Source organism: Leuciscus leuciscus (genome assembly GCF_965113295.1).
Source record: "Leuciscus leuciscus genome assembly, chromosome: 4".
NCBI lineage: Eukaryota > Metazoa > Chordata > Actinopteri > Cypriniformes > Leuciscidae > Leuciscus > Leuciscus leuciscus.
In genome coordinates, this window is record NC_138728.1 from 17,777,898 (window position 1) to 17,795,840 (window position 17,943).

General features: G+C 38.0%; 1 protein-coding gene across 5 annotated transcripts in view; it reads right to left on the reverse strand.

Moving 5' to 3' along the window:
- ppfia2 (PTPRF interacting protein alpha 2) overlaps positions 1 to 17,943 on the reverse strand; it is a 160,724-nt gene that overhangs the window by 28,778 nt on the left and 114,003 nt on the right. For 4 of the 5 annotated variants that reach the window (XM_082168191.1, XM_082168190.1, XM_082168193.1 and 1 more), the window contains 16 exons: positions 17,826 to 17,900; positions 12,793 to 12,900; positions 10,917 to 11,132; positions 10,197 to 10,343; positions 9,052 to 9,186; positions 7,119 to 7,202; positions 6,415 to 6,546; positions 6,271 to 6,333; positions 6,070 to 6,161; positions 5,190 to 5,328; positions 4,893 to 5,110; positions 2,117 to 2,357; positions 1,663 to 1,692; positions 663 to 790; positions 388 to 566; positions 69 to 159 (listed from right to left, as the gene is read on the reverse strand). In XM_082168191.1, the coding sequence (XP_082024317.1) occupies positions 69 to 159; positions 388 to 566; positions 663 to 790; positions 1,663 to 1,692; positions 2,117 to 2,357; positions 4,893 to 5,110; positions 5,190 to 5,328; positions 6,070 to 6,161; positions 6,271 to 6,333; positions 6,415 to 6,546; positions 7,119 to 7,202; positions 9,052 to 9,186; positions 10,197 to 10,343; positions 10,917 to 11,132; positions 12,793 to 12,900; positions 17,826 to 17,900 (2,078 nt within the window). Of the gene's footprint in view, positions 1 to 68; positions 160 to 387; positions 567 to 662; positions 791 to 1,662; positions 1,693 to 2,116; positions 2,358 to 4,892; positions 5,111 to 5,189; positions 5,329 to 6,069; positions 6,162 to 6,270; positions 6,334 to 6,414; positions 6,547 to 7,118; positions 7,203 to 7,831; positions 7,880 to 9,051; positions 9,187 to 10,196; positions 10,344 to 10,916; positions 11,133 to 12,792; positions 12,901 to 17,825; positions 17,901 to 17,943 lie in introns of all 5 variants that reach the window. The other variant, XM_082168192.1, reaches the window with a different exon arrangement.

Consider the following 17,943-nt stretch of genomic DNA (forward strand, 5'->3'; position numbering starts at 1 on the left):
ACCTTCATAAAAGGTTGTGTTTGGCATCTAATTTGAATTTTTCAGAAAGCGATTTATAAAATACTTACTTCTTTTTAAGCCTGCGATCTTTCTCTGCCTGTGTTCCCAGCTTTCCAACGGCAATATCCTGACCCATAAGCTCAGGATCGGATACATTTCCTATTGATGGAAAAAAGCCATTAACCCATCATCTGATAATGTTAGTGTGATCATTATATTTATATTCAACTCTAGATCAGTATTTTATCAGATTAAATCAGTATTGAAAAGGGCTGTGATATATCGACATCATGTCATAGAGCTTAACCTGAATTTAAACCAGACCCTCCCCCCACCCCCTTAATAGTTTATATGTCTCTATCTATGGTGCTGTGTCTATGTCCGTACCTTGTCCTGGTCCCATAATCTCTTTCCCCAGCTGCCCCAGTCTGGCCTTTTCTTTCTTCCCAAACAGTCGTCCGATGGAGGACTTGATGCCTTTCTTTTTCGGCTGTTTGTGAAGGGAGTCCTGGCTGCTGGCTACACTACTCAGAGCACTGGCTTCCGTCTCTAATGTAGCCATCAGCCTGGAGACAGTCAATCACATCAACAGTGTTAAAGTTGAGTTATGTTTGTACACAGCACGTGTCTAGCTGCTGTCAGGCGTGTTTTTGCCTTCTCACCGTGCGTCATTGTGCGAAGAAGCGGGCAGCGTGTGGGTCATGCGGACATGGCGAGGTGTGGGAGGCGGCGAGGTCTCGCATTTGATGGTTGCCTTGTCCTCTCGGCCGTCCTCGTCCACTGCTGCGATCTGCGAGGGAAAGAAAACTCTGGTGTCTTCCAATATTGCGCACTATTCCAAATTGAATTAAGAAAGTCTTTTTAAATTCACCCAAAATGTAGTTCACCCAAAAATGAAATATTTGTAATTTACTCACTCTCATGCCGTTCCAAAACTATGACTTTTTTTTTCTGTGGAATATAAATTAAGATATTTTGAGACATGAAATTCAATTCCATTCAAATTTGTTCTTCAAAATATCACCATCCGCAGAAGAAAGTAAATCATACAGGATTGGAACGACATGAAGATGAGTTTTTGGGTTGGAAACGTATGTGTTTTAAATGTATTCTTCATTCTAAATTAACCATAAAGATATTTTCATACAACATACAGTATAGGGTATTCCAGAAACCTTAGATATGAATAATTAATGTTAATAATAATATTAATAATAAGCAATAATGCAAATAATTTTAATTATAAATAACTATAAATAATTGATTACTTATATTTATATATATTTATTAATACCTATTTACTGCTATAATTCTCAGTCTTATTGTTTTATTAAACAGAACAAATATCTAAACATCTTTAAAACAATATAAATGTGCTTAAAGAGCAAAATGGTGAAGAATAATCAGAGATTTTAATTTAAATTAAGTTAATTTGCCAGTGCCATGAATAAACCTCATTATTGTGTTATACTTATTCATTCCAGATCAACACCCTTTTGAACTATAACAGGTACAGTACAATTCAGTTCCAACTCATGAATTTGAAATGGAACTAATTTTTACATTCAAATTTTTGCCCAACCCTGGTGTCCTCTGTGGTGCCTATGAAAATAATCATGGCAAATACATTAGCTCTTTTGTGAGGGGACTTTTAAGTAGTACCTTTCTCCTGTGCTTCCGCAAGTCACTAGGCTGCAGAACAGAAAAGATAAAACGTTAACAGCTTTCTGCCAGTTAATGGAGTCGATAGTCATACAGCATTCAAAGCAACTCAACGTGTTGATAAAGAAACTGCAGAGAAAATACTAGAAAAGCTTTAATACAGAATTTGATTGAGAGATTTCATACCGTTTCATTTGTGGATTAACCAGCACTACAACTTGCATGAAAAAATGTCCCAAAGACGTTCAAGTAATGTGGCTTAAATTAAACAAATATTATTAAAGAGGTCATATACATTTTTTAAATAAAATAAATAAATAAAATTTTCATTTCCAATGACCGTTTTCTTCCATCTACGGTCAGCACAGCTGATATCTAAAATATCAAAGAAAATGTACTGTAAATCCTCATGATATGACCCCTGTAGGACAGAGATACGCGTGAGCTCGTATACCAGTGTCATGACCCCCATGCGCTCCATGTCGCGGGCCGGGCTGCGCGGGGTGAGTTTGGGGGTGGAGTGTCCGCTGGGAGGTGAGGAGGAGGCGAGGGAGGATGCGGTGGCCGAGGCAGTCATGCAGGCACCGGGATGATGAAGCCGCGCCAGGTTCAGACCCTCCAGACTCACGCTGGCCACGCGGTGCTCAATTTCCTCTGCCCTCAGTTCTGTCGACTCCTTCTCTTCTTGGATCAGCCTGGAGAAACAAGAGAAAAAGAGTTTAGCCCACAGTGAGTTAGGAAGTATTTGATGATAATCTACTAGCACTTTGATTTACAACATTACTGGAAGTGCTAAGCTTGCTGGGTGAAAATATGTAACCATTTTTGGCAAAAAGACTCCGAACACTGTAGTTAAAACTTCTAATTTGCCCTTAGTACAATGGATAGTGCCAAATGAAAAACTTTGAACACAGAAAAATGACAAAATAAATGCAATAACAAGCTCAGAGAGACAGAGAAATAATAACAGGCTTGTGCTTTACTGGCCGAATACTGATGCGGTTGGTTTCAGTCAGTGAGGGCTGGAGGACATGAACCGACAACACTCAAGGATGGCAAACTGCAGTTTGCTGATCTAATGTTCGACAGCTCTTGTAGTGGATGTTTTTCATGGGCTCTTATTGAATATCTTGTAAAGCAACCATCGACTGGGCTGCAAACAATTAAACATTGACCATTTGTCAAGCATTTAACATGTTTACAGTTGGTTGTAAGGCATTCAACGGTTTTGTGTCTTTTAGCCAAACACCAAAGCTGGTGCTTTATCAAAAGCGGACCACTAATGGGAGGAGAGAAGTAAACAGCGCGCAGGGAGACCATCTTTCTTCCTGTGGTAATCAAAACAACCAGCACATATTATAGGCATAGTTTAATAGTACAGTGAGCTGTATTCAACACTGGTAATCAAATAAAGTTGGAAACACATAGTGTACTGTACATTATATATGAGGTTGTGTATTTTTTATAAACCAGTTTTACATTAAGGAGGCTCCTGACCAAAAATAATTGTGGGAAATAACTGGACAGAACCAACAAAAAAATTCGACCTTGTCTGCAGTGAGTGGCTCTTAGCGAATTTAAAATGACCTTTGAAACATAAAATACAACTAAAGTTCCGTAAAAAAAAGGCTCAAGAAATACTTGCCGTCTGTTCTGGCTTCATCAAATATTAATCACACATTTCCACTGAATTGGACAAAATTCAAATTAGATCTCAATGAAAATTGGAGTCATACATTTGCTTTTGACAACCTTAGGTGCAAGTGCCCATCCAGTCTTAGGGTCTCCAATATGTGAGGGAGATCGACAGACAGGACACAGCGATGACATATCAAGCCAGACAGGTGATAGTGGTGTGATATTGAGGAGATGAGGAGACATGAACTGCAAGAACTGCAGAAACAGCCGTTACATTTCAGTCAACCTATCTTGTTCAATAACAACTGGACAGCCTACAGGAGAAATCCTGAGCTTTGGCTGATATTTAAATCAGCATATACACTGCCTGAAGGCACAACTCTGCTTTCTGCAGCACCTTTTATTGTTTTTAATTCAACCTAGGACTTGCGTGTCGCAGAATCCTGATTCTGTAGAAATGTACAAGTTTTTAATAAATTTGACAGTTAAAACAAAACAAAAAACAGCCAAGGGATGTAGAAGGTTATATGTAGTTTATGGAGAACAACTTGCATGATAAATCTACACTTTTAAGACACAAAGTTGACAAGTTCAATCCCCCATGTATGCATGTTCTCATAAAAGCTACTGGGATAATAATCAAGGAACTTGTCACTGTAAATCTACAAAGAATCAATGTACAAGTCACTTTGATCAAAGTCATCTAATAAATGGCAAATAAACACTTAGAATAAAAACAAAAAATCGTGTAGATTTTTACAGGAGAATTAGTGCGTGAAAAGACTGAAAGAAGGATCTGTAAGCGCCAGTAAAAATGGAGGAAAAAATAGCCGTACATGCGATTTTAAGTCTGGAATAAACTACACAACTTTTAAAATCTGAACCTAATTTAAAACTCTAGGCATCATACACTTGCTGACTTTGTAACTGACTAAAGAAAAAAACTGCATCATACACAAAACGACTAGACTAGACAATGACTTTCAAATTGTTTGGAACACAACAAACTCATGCAGTTACATATACCTCGCTGCTAGGGGACGCATAACAAATAAAATCTACTTAAAATATCAAATATTTCATATCCTCTGAGTGGAAGAAATCAATATGTGAAACCAAACACATCGGAGGCTGTGCCCATCATACGCCGCACAATTTTCTGGGAAAATCTGTCAACTGACTGCACAAAATCTACAGACTTGCTCTGACTTTCAGCAACTAGCGTCAACTCCACCAGACTGTAAATTAGAGGAAAGATCTGGAAAAAAAGCAGCCTTAACCAGCCTTAACCAGATTAAAAAGACCACTGAGGTCTGATTTATGAGATTATGACCGTGGATTTTTTAAATAACATTTAAATTATGTTTTCAGAGAAGTCTTGAGCCCCTCTGCAGTTCTCCTTGCACATTTTCCCCTGGTGACCTTTGAGGTGATATGTTTAAGAAATATAATGTTCTTACATTGCTATAGAGATGTATTACATAACAGAAATTAAAGCCATTTGAAAGTAATACCTCTTCTCAATCTCTGGGCAGACAATTAAGAATTAGACTTTCTTCAGAGGGTGCAGTGGTCACAATGAATAGACTGACCGGATCTCTTTATTGATGGCATCCAGTTGTTCTTGCAGCATCATTGCCAGAGTTTGAGCATCTGAATGTCCTCCAGGAGACAGTATATCCATCGAGCTGAAAAGGGTCTCTCGGTCATCGTCGTCAATATCCGACATCTCCGTGTCGCTCTCAAACGGGTGGCCGCCCAGAACGCCAAGTTGCTGAGAGCGCCATTCGTGCTCTCCCAGAGACTTGGCCTGCAGAGAGATGAAAGAGAAGCAGAAAGAAGTGATGTTCAGTACAAAGCTCAAGAAACAAGGGGTGAAGAGCTCTTACCTTCTGTTCGTCAGTACGTAACCCCAGGCGCCCTCTCCTTGGTCTGCGGATCACCTTGGTGGAGCGATAATGGTCCGACTGAGTCTCGGCAAGAGAACCCAGAGAGAAACGCAGATCTCCGGAAGCATCCAGATGGGACCTGGAATCAAGACCACAATCCATCATTAAGACATCTAGAATTTAGACACATTAAATAAACTTTTCAATGCTAAAATGTAATTTGCAATGAAAGAACAATATAAAATCATGCAGGGGAATCAAAATGGCCATAAGTAATTTAATTAATATCACTGCATAGAGGGGGTAACATTACCTCTGTTCCAAAACCTAGTGAGCTGCTTTGCTTGTCTACATAAGCACTAGTTCTTAACCAATATTGGAACTTAATAAGTGACTGATGAGGAACAGCACAGGCAGCAACTTAATTTCCCCATAGTTTTTTTTTTTAAGTCTTTGTTATAAGCCATGAACCAAACCAACCAGCTATGAGGTGAATAATAACATTACAAACTTTGATTTAAAGCATAAACTATTTAAAAATTGGACAAAGATTTTTACTTCCAGAACCCCCCAAAAAACATACATTTTGGATGAAATAATACATTTTTAATTATATTTATATTTTTTTATCCATAGTTTTATAATATTTAATCTATTTATAGTCAGCATTTCTCACCTTTTTTATTTTTATTTACCTCATAGCAATGCACCCTTACATACTTACATACTGTAATGTTGCAGCCAAATGTTATGGAACAGCCTTCATGTCGAGTGCACACCTATGATACCTTAAAATTCTGTTGAGCTGGTTGGATTTTGGAACAGAGCTACTGTTTATTGTAAAAGGATAGTTCTTAGTTTTTCACGATTTCTGTCTCACCGTGACAGTGTGGGCTCTGTAAGGGATCCGGCCCTCAACCGGTACTGATCCAGCTCAGATCTCAGTTTCTCTATCTCATCCGAGAGATGAGACTACAACCGCAAAGCACATTAAAGTTTCATTTTACACAGAATAGGTAGCAAAACATTGCATTAAAATTCGTTCAGCCAAGCTAGTTTTCAGAAAATAAAAACTAATGACCTTTTCTTGAATGGAGTCTTCTAACTGCTTCCTGTAGTTATCAGAGTCTTGTATTAGCACATTCTGAAAGAGAAGCAATGGAAACGGTATGAGTGATTGGTGTGGTCGGAAGTCATTGGTACTGACGGTTGGATCGTCTCCCACCTTCTCCTCAAGAGCGGACATCCTCTCTTTCAGGTGGAGCTGTAATCGTTCGTTGGACTCGGTCAAGAGTCTGTCCACAGTGTCTGACAGACGCTTGTTGTGTTCCTCGTTCATCTTCTCTCTCTGTCGAGCCTGAGGAAACACAATACACTATTTTATCTATACATATTTTTTTTTTTACATTATATTCACACAAATCAAATATTTTATAATTTTACATTTCTCTTTTTATACTGTTTATATATGTGTGGAAAGATTTAGTGTTAAATCAGTTAAGACAATGTTTCTGGTTCGGAATGAAATACTACCATACTATACTATACACACTATATATTGCAAAAAACGCTTGCTCGCTCGCTCTCTGAGTGTTTTAATTTTGCAAATGCTGCCCAGGTGTGTAGAAAGTAAAAAAAAGTATATTTTGTATTTTGGCAGTTCAATTAAATAATTCGTTAGAATTAGACAATAATCATAGTTGATTTTACTGCCAGTTTCTTCATCATACTGGAAATGGAAGGTCAAGGTAGAGTGCATTGCATTGTGGGATACTGTTTTCCAACGAAGAATGCTGTTTTATACTACATATTTGGGTGGCAACGTGGGTGGCAATTTGGATATTCCATATAAACAGAAAATGTACATTCTGTACAATGTAAGCATACTGTCAAAAAATATATAATTTAATGATATAAAGTGATGTTGACCCTGAGCAGTTCCTGGTTCTTCTCCTCCAGCTGACCCTCTAAATGTCTCATACGCTCCTCGATACTGCCATGTCTCTCCTCCGCCTGAACAACAAACACACACAATGTATTTTGTCAGATGAGAAAATGTAAATCCACAAATTAGCCCAAACCAGCAGAGAAAGGACCCATGAACCAGTGGGTGGTTGTGGCGCAATGGATAAGACACATGCCTTTGGTGTGAGAGACCCGGGTTCGAATCCACTGTGAGACACCAATGTGTCCCTGAGCAAGACACTTAACCCCTAGTTGCTCCAGAGGCGTGCGACCTCTGACATATATAGCAATTGTAAGTCGCTTCGGATATAAGCGTCAGCTAAATGAATAAATGTAAATAAATGTAAATGTGATGTTGGCTCGAATCAAAATGAGAGTGTGTGTTTGGTTTATAAGGTACCGTCACACCAAACACCACAGATATGGTTGAGCAGACAGGTAAAGAGAAGGAGTGTTTATTTCCTTAAGCTTCTGTTCTCTCGTGGGTGAACAGAAAGAACCAAGTACGTCAGCAACTCATTAAAGCGAAGAAAATCCCAGCTGAGCATCACATGCAGCTGAAATACACCAGCAGTGAACAGACCCACAACCAGACAGAGCAAAGTGAAGTGAATGAGAGAGAGAGAGAGAGAGAGAGAGAGAGAGAGAGAGAGAGAGAGAGCGGCTTTCAGCCCCACCTTCCTAAGACTGCAGTTCATGTCCTGGAGTTTAGCTACCATATCAGACTACCAAACCACACAATACAGAGAAATAACACACAATATTAATAAATGAGAACCATATGAATAATTTCTATCAGTAAATGTTACCAAAATGTTTAATTTTTTTAATATATATATTAAATTCAAGTGCCCTCCTAAACTTTAATCAAAATAACTTCCTCTCCCTCTTGCAGCAACATCTCTTCTCTTCTCTGATGACATGTTTACTGCATGGATTGAGGGCGGGACAACCTGTCACTCACATGACATCACAGCAAACCACAACCATCCAACATCTAATCATTCTCAATGGACAAAATCAAGTCCCGCACCTACATTTTTTATTAATTTTTTTATAAAGAAAGAATTAACATAATAATAACTTTATTTTTTATAAAGTTAATATGTAACTAATATAACAATTTATAAAGAAAGAATTAAAAAATATTACTGCTACTTTTTCCATCAAGGTAATTGTATAATAATGCACATTTTTATCAAGTTAATTATATAAACAATATAACAACTTTATAAAGAACATTTGTTTTGGTTATGTACAGTAATCACTGTGGAAAGGAAATAATTCACATAAAATGATGAATAAAAGGATTTAAGCATTCTGTGTTTGGTGAAAAGTTGTGATTGTTGTACATGTGGTAACATATGCCAGGCAAACCAAAAAAATTATAATAATAATGATATATTTAACCATATGGCCCTTCAAAACTTTCTGATCAGTACACACAACTGTACCACACAAGTTTGAAATAGATTTCTACTGCTACTCATGATATTGAAGTTTTTATGCTGATCAATGCACATAATAAATGTACACTAAGTGCAATATAATGCTTTGCACCAACCAGACCAAGAACTTTTAGAGCCTCTAAATGTGCAGTGGTCAGAAAGAGAAACCACCTAAAAAATGGCCCTTGAACCCCTAGCCTGAATATTTGAGCCCAATATGGGCCACATTTTGATGTCTGGGTCGCTCTCTGAGTCTGAAGTAGTATTGGTTGTCTGATTCATTTGTGTCTATAGTTGTGTCAATAAATAAGTAAAAAAAACAATTCACAAATTCATTTAAGAGTCATCATTCATAAGTGTTCCCAGATGTTCTTGCACTTTACGTATTCAATTCATTAAATGCACAGCTAGTGTGTGTGTGTGTGTGTGTGTGTGTGTGTGTGTGGTACCTTGGTGAGAGCTGCTATCCTCTGTGCTAGCTCAGCCTCGACTTCAGGCAGTGTCTCAGCTTTCCTCATGGTCTGCTGGAGCTTCTGTTCTGCCAACTCCAGCCGCTCCTGTAACTGCCTGTTCTTCTCTTCCATCTGTGGGAACAAACACAGACACACACACACACACACACACACACACACACACACACACACACACACACACACGCACACGCACACGCACACACACACACAGTGTCTGATCAGAAAGAGTTTATCGTAAAATAGCAGACATCATAGGACGTTCCAGCTTCCACAGCAACAAGTGGATCAGCGTGGCCCTTTTCAGTGTGCCCAAACAAACAAAATTACATAACTGCCTATTTTTTGCTTGTTCTTAGAACAATTCAACTCTATAAACGCAGAGAAACGTGATAAACGCACACTGAAGCTTGGCAGCACCTGTCCCAATTCACTTATCTGTTGTTATTGTTAACTACAAATACACTATTTAACTTTTTTTATTGAAATAAAGCTGAAATAAAATATAAATACTATACAAAAAAAACGTTATAAAATTTTGAAATGTTGTCATGGTGACTAACTGAAATAAAATAAGACCAACAAAAAAAAAAAATATATCAAAATGACAAAAGCACATAACCAAATTATTAAAAAATAAACTGAAAACTGACAATATAAAAACATTTAAAAACTAATTCAAAACAATAAATACTAGAATAGTATATAAATAATGCCAAAATAACACTAATATGGAAAAGGGTATTCTCTAAAGTTCAGTCATACAAATTTGGTACAAAATGAGTAAATAACGACAGAATAAAATGTTGTGTCTGAATTATTAATTTTGATAGTTAATTGATGGTTTGTCAAGTTTGCCATGCCCTTTCATATCTGTAATATGTTCAAAACATTTATCTTTTTAGGCACTCAAGAAATGGTGTCATCTTGACCATGACATCAGCGGAACGGAATGTTCAGTTACGAATGGAATGACTGTTTGTCCATTATCAAGTTCAAAACATCTGTGCCTTCACACATGTATGAATACGGAAGGCAAGTAACTGCAAAATATCAAAGCAATTTGAAATAATACAAAAGGGAAATGGAGAAGGAAATTGGAAAACAAGTGGTCAAAACCTGACCTGTCTGAGGAACGCCTCCTTATTGGCTAGTTCGTTTTCCAGCTTGTCTGTGATGTCATGTAGCGACGTGGACTCTCTCTGGGCACTGAGATAGCGCTTCTCAAGAGTCACGATCCGTTCCTCCATGTCTTCTTTCTGACACATAGCCTGTATAAACACACAAATATATTGGCAGACCAGTGGTTAGTGGACACACACCTAAGGAGCCCGCAGGTGTAATAGTCTGCTGTCAATCAAAAATCCTGCCCTATAATTACATACAGGCTTGAGGACAAATATCAAGACAGGCAAATGCTCACATTCGGACATGGAGACACACACACACACACACACACACACACACACACACACACACACACACACACACACACACACACACACACACACACACACACACACACACACACACACACACACATTGCCTTGGGCTGCCACAACCTCTCTCTCCATCAATAGCTGAATCTCCAATTCAACAGACATTTCCCAGACTCTGTCCGGCTGTCACTAATTATCAATGTGACATCAAGATGGAGTCAGTGTCCAAAGTCAAAGACACCTGGTCAGTCAGGGCTGTTACGAACAGAATATTCTAAGAAGGCACCTTTTAAGAAAACTCTCAATGAGTAGAGAGGATGTTGCACAGCTTCAAACATTGAATTTGGTGTACTGTCGGATAAAGTTTCGCACACAGCCTAATTCACATACACCCATATACTGCACCTCTTTAATATCTCTCTGGAACTTGTTGTTCACATCTTCGCTCTTGATGAGGTCTTTGCGGGCCGTCTCCAGCTCCTGCTCCACCTCGGACACGCGGGAGGACAGCGAGGACATGCGCTCCTTCATCTGAGCCAGCTCGTAGTTCTGCTTCTCCAGCAGCTCCTGCAGCTCCACCACCTGACTGGCCTCGTCCTCCATCGACCCGTTAGACAACCGCTGCCGCCCAAACACACACAATACACCTTCCTTTAGTGTCGTGAGATCGATTAAACCAATTAAATGAAGGATTTTGAAATAGAATTAACTAATTCAGTATAACTTTACATTATTATCAGGGTTAGCATATTTAAATAAAACTAAAACTACAACCATATAAAACATTTCCATTACTTGAAAAATAATAAACATTTAAACATGAACATGAAATTAAATTATGTGATGTTATTTCCATCAAGACGTGCATATGCAAGAGTCCAGCACTCTATAAAGCCTCCTCCAGCACATCCCAAAGTCTGGACTCAGAGGTGCCATTTCATGTGTGAACATGATTCTTCATGCTCCCTCCCAACCATTCTTTAGCAATTTGAGCCTGATGAATCTTGACATTGTCATCCTGGAATATGGCCATGATGTGTCTTCCTACATAGTTGTTAAAGAAATGAAAAGCTACACACTCCATCAAATAGGGTTAGAAGCCAAACATAACATGATAGAAACACAATAATCACTCAATCCAAGTTCCATGATTCCATGTTTTCAACTAGTTTGTGCGGCTCTTTATATGGATTTTTGAATTCCCAGAATCCTCATTTCTGTCTAATTGCATTCTGAGTGTGTGAAACAGAGGCTCAGCAGATATTTCCTCTGCCATGCCTAAAATAAAGATTCTTGTCACATATTCACACTAAGACTTGACACGTCTTATGCCGCACTAAAATTAGACTTTATATCCCGTTTAATTTATGGCTGCAGACTGTAAGACAGAAGGGTGATAAAATCATTTGCAGAGCACACTGAATTTACTCCGTCAAAGCTGTGAAGCCACGAGAGATTGACACGACTTCACCAGAACAGCTTCTGTGATCGCAAATAGATGAGAATGACAAGACAAAGAATAGCAGTGGTTTATTCTGGAGCGGCTGTAGGGTAATGACTCACTGCCACTTTTTTCACTCTCTTTCTCTCTCTTCTTTTTTTGTCTGTATCTATTTCGGAGGGTCAGATTTGTTTGTTTAACGTACAGGCAAAACCACTGACCTCTAGTTGGTCGGCTGGACCCATGCATCAGTGCCAGAGGCCCTGGATATTGTCAGCACTGCTACTAAATCTATTGAGCATCATGGGAGATTAATTTGGCCAATTGAGATACACTGTCAAAGTGCCAACCTTTATCTTCTACGAGGCCACAAATTCCTGCCATCACTGTCACCATGCCAACACAATGTAATGCCGCACGACACAGCGCCCATCGGTGACAGTGAGAGCAGGACGACACTTCTCTCATCCTTTCATCCTGTTATCTTTTCATCAGGAGGCGAGATTCTGCAACGATCGGTTTAACGGGACATTAAATGTCATCTAGAAATACAGTTTGACAGGTTGAGTGTGTGTGTGTGTGTGTGTTGACTGTATAGTGAAGGCTTATTGATTTTTATTGTACACCTCTGTGTTCAAAAACTGATTTTCAGTAGTTTCTTTCTTCTCTACTGGACTTAAAAAGAATCGTACATCAAAATAAATCACCTCAAGGCACCAATTATGTACAGTCTCGTTCAAAAGTTTGGGGTTGGTTAGATTTTTCTGGAAAATATAAACATTTATAGAACATAATCTCATTGTTGAGAAAGTACGGAGCCCGTCAGGAGTAAGTGCCCACCTTGCCATGGACTTTCTGGGCATCAGTTCCCTCCAACAAGTCCTCTGCCCCATCTCCTGATGCAACCTTCCTCTGAATGTGGGCATTCTGCTCCCTTAAGGCCACAATCTGCAAAAGCACAATATAAAAGAGAAATAATGAAAGATAATAAGATAAGATAACAAGCAATATTGATATCAAAACACGCTGTACTGTGTTGTTTACCAGGACACTTTATGGCAAATAATATACCAAACAGTAACGACAAAACAGGACAATTTTATCTGACACAGACATCACTGGTACAACAAATCCTAAAATTGGATATTCATATGCGACATTAATACTAGAACAACTTTTCTGCTTTGTGCTTCCGGATGGATATTTGTTGTATTCCAAGAGTTTCCAAGACATCATAGCCGATGCTACACATATAGTGTCACATTCTAAATGATTACTATCATTACTTGGTAAACCAAGTCTTAAGCTTTATTTGTATAGCCTGGAAACAACAAACCAGATATCCATACTATTTCAACAAGCAGACAAAAGGCGTGTCGAACTGATCATTTAACAACCAACCTTAACAATTTTGGAGGACCAACTGTATTGGATCCGCAAACCATAAATTATGTTACTAATTTTGCTTACGGAGAAGGAATTTTCCACAAATGAATTTTCCAGGGAAGTCTTAAAGGCACAGCAACAGCACAAAACAGCCTATTTAATTATTAGACAGGGAGAAGGTGGAAAATTATGATGAAAAACTAAATTATGACTTTTTCTTGAACAAATAAAAGTTTTATTTTATTATATTATTACCCCTTTAAGAGCATGTCATGTCAAGTGTTTCTTTAGAGATTTCATATGACACTTCTGTCACAGGACTAGAATTCTTAAATGAGTGTGAGATAGTGTGTTAACATTCTGAAGTGATCCCACAGGATTTTATCATTCAGTTATAGGAAACTTCAAATAAATAACAAGGTACTTTTTTGTTGGTGTATACAACACTGAATGCCGCTATATCTTACATTATTATGTAAATGATAAAATTCAGTATATCTAGACCAGCACAAAACTGCCACAGCCCAATAATGTAAAACTGCAGTGCATACAAATATAGAAGAAGAAGTTGCTGACCATGTCAGCTGGCATATGCTCCCTAATAAAATAACCTAGTATTCTTCCAGGAGCATCTTTTAAGCAGGTTATCTGACTTATGAGCACTGTCACACCAACACACACATTGTTCTCTCTCCAGGCTAAAGGGCATTGGGAGATTATTCCACTCCCATGTTGAGACGCTCTGTCCACTGTGAACACAGAGAAAGCGGGATAGATGGATGGATGGAAATAAGGGAGACATCCGCTTTCTTTTGTTTGGTTTATCACCGCTCGCCACGCATTCCTTTAATGAGGCGGCAATTAAGGGGCTTCTCGCTTTTGAAGCACAGAAAGGGAACTGTCTGCCATTTTTCAAGGTCTGAAGATCAAACAATCCCGCACCTTCTGACTCCACAAAGAGCCGGAATATTGAGTCAACTTGCAAATGAAGGTAAATGAGAAGTGGAGGCCCAATGAAAGTGAGCATGGACGCTTTGATGTCGTTCATTTGGTCTCATCAAAGAGGAGCACGTAAAAGCGCGGCTGTCCCTGAAACGCTGGTTTGTTTCAAACAGAAAACAACTACTTCACAGAAACCGGATTCTTCTTTGTGACGCACCTGAATGGGTTAAGTGCTCCATCTAACACCGAGATATTAACATGAACTTGAAATTCAGATGGTTCCGTTATACTTGTGCAGTAATGAAGCACTCTTCATAAATCTGAGATTGCATTGAGAGCATAGCTGAGACTTATGAAGGCAGAAAAAGCTGAACTAATCAAATTTCTAAATTCTCTTCAGAATAAAAACATATAACAGCAATGTATCTAATCAAGTCAAATGTATTTTACAAGACTAGCAGTAATATTATCCAAAGTACTATATCGTCGCTGTCGGGGAAACCTTGTATCTCTAAAAAAGTTACTTTTCAGGAAATGAAAAAAAGCACTATATTTTTTAAATAATTAAACACAGCGTCGTCAAAGTTGATATTGTGGCATTATATATGGTCAGACACTTGCACGTGTCATTAGACATTAACATTTCACCAAAATCAAGCTCAAAGGAGTTAGAATGGGTGCAAGGTTTCTGCCTGACAGCGACGATATATTTAGAGTGAATTCAGGTTGATTGGGACTAGGGATGTCAACGATTAATCGACGATCGATTAATTGTCGATAATACATTTAATCGATACAACTTATCGATCATCGATTAAGCAGGTTTTCATGCGCGTGCGCGCTGCTCAACCGCGAAACATGTAAAGCGAGCGCGCCGGAGTTATGTTTGGGACCATTTTACACCTTCATCATGACTATAAGTTTGCGTGTGCATTCGCAGCCTTTTGTTTTGTGCAAATGTAAGTTGTAATACTGTTTATTTTCTGTAGGCCTATCTATATCTGATTTATCTCATATTGGATGCATTTGGTTAAGAATTAACTCTGTAGTAAAGCGTCAGCTTCAGCGCGCGCAGCTCAAACGGCAGTGCACGACTAATAATGACTATTGGGACTGTAATATTACATAACATTATAAAGAGAACAATATTGTAATAAAACATTGTGAATTTTTTGGGTTTAGTTGCCGTGTCGCGTTGCTCCAGGAAGACCGCGTCCACAACATGAGTAGTTCTGAAAGAATGGCACGTAACTTAGTTCAAGTTCACTTGTGCATGAATTTGCGTCATTTTGTGCAGATATAATTTGTAATATTATGTTTATTTTGAATATATCTGATTAATCTCATATAGGATGCGTTTCTTTTAGATAAATAACGTGCTAGCAAAGTGCTCCAGTTTAAAGGTAGCAGATTCATTCATCGCGTGCAGTTGTTCCAGGAAGAGCAACAGTCACACATTCTAAGCGCATATGAGGCGGCGTTGGTGACACGTTGTATTAGTAGTTATATTTGATTATTAAATAATTTGATTATTAATTTAGTGGTGGTGGTGATGGTGATGGTGATGAAGATGGTAATAAATAATAAATGGTTACTTTGCTTACGCATACACACACACACACACACACACACACACACACACACATCCCTATACATTTACACACTTTTATTTCACTTCTGGAATTATGGAATTACTAGATTGTTCGTTACTGCACTATTTTGGTCTGTATGTCTGTCTGTTAATAAAAATAAAAAAACAACTCTTATTCTGAAAAAAAAGAAAAAAATTATAATAATAAAAAATAAATAATAATTAATTTAATTATCAATCACATCGAAACATTTTACAATCCTACTAGCCCTTTATTTATATTTAAAACCATTCTAATTGATTTGGTGAGGAACATAGCGTTTTGAGCAGCATTTGCAGACCCTGTCATGCTGTCATAGCTACTGCAGTAGACGCATATCGCAGTATTAAGGCTAACGATTAATCGATTAATTGATCGTTAATTTAAACGACGATCGATCATGGGAATTTGTGAAAATTGACATCCCTAATTGGGACACATTTTGCCATTGAGATGACTGGAAAAAAGTATCCCAATCAACCTGAATTCTGGTGAAGTGAATATCGCTGATCATCTCCTCCTAACAAGGCCACATATTAATGTCTGGGTAGATCAGATGGTGAGCAAATAATCAGTTCTCATAATCAACATGTTGGATGCTGGTGAAATGGGCAGGAATAAAGACCTGAGTTACGGCAAGGTGACCGGCTCAGAGTATTTCTGAAGGCTTAGGGTTTCTCCGGATATTGTATTGGACAATGCGGGGCTTTAAAGTAAAAAAAGGTTGACTGTCATAGAGTATTGTGGATCTACACTGCATACATAGTAGGTTGTCTGGGTATTCATTAAGTATTTTCACTGTTTCAGTATTTTCAGATCTTCTACAGTTCACACACTGCTAACACAGACAGAAGACATCTTAAAATAACCTTAAGTACATACACTTTGCTTTAATAAGTGTCTGTGCTTCTCCAAAAGCACCAGCCACTGCTGGAATCTGAACATGCCCAAACTGCCTCTGCCATTCACTAAGTTGTGTGAATGTCCTTTTATAACATCAATGAACATTTGTTCAAAAGCATGAGGTTTTTGAATTACTAATACAAATACTAAATTAATATTTTCTGCGAAGTAAACTTGGGCAGCTTAGAGGCTGGATGAATTTTAAAAGCAGCATCAATTGAAATCCTTGTGTTTTTTCATTTCCCAGAAACAGAATTCATAGCAAATCTTCCTGTCACATGGTTGATGTTGGCGAGAAGAACTGCACTGTGTCTATGTAAGTGAGAATGTTCTCACCAGTCTGTTTGCTGTTGGTCTTGATTTGTGCAGTTGTTAGATTTTTACACATGATTTATTTGAGATGTGGTGAATTTTGAAAGGCATAGTTTACATTTTGTACATTCTTTAGAAATGTTTAGAATAATTGTAAAGTTGTTAAAAAAAATAACAAAAAGCTGTAAGGTAATATATTAATTCCAATCATTGAATTGTTGAAATATGTATTTATTTAATATTTATTTATTGTAAAGAAATATAAATGGAGGAAATGAAGTCACCCCACCAGCCTCCCCCATGACCCCAAGAAAACACACAAGTGTTAATTCAGAAACTAAGAAAATTATAACACACAGAGTGCTCAAGATCAGTACACATATTCTCAATATAAAATATCTCTTAAAGAAAAATAAATTAATTTGGCTCTTGTTGAGAAGTTTGAAGCTCGTTCAGCTAGAACTGCACCATCTGGACTGACAGTACTAGAATAAACACTAAAATACACAATGTTCTGTTTGCTCTGTTGCATTTCACACTAATAATAATAATAATAATAATCAGATCAGGCAAAAACAACATGGCATAGCAACAAATTAAACATATTTGGCATGTTTATGGAGTATATTCATCTTATAGTAAACTACTTTCTGGTGCAGATTGCTGTATAATTATGTAATCAGAGCATTTGTGCCTCACCTCCTGATTGGCTACGGCCAACTCCTCCTCCAAGGCAGAGACCCGCTCTAGTGACACCCGCAATCTCTCTCGTACCTGAACGAAAGAAGAAAAAAACACTCTATCACTCACTGTTCAT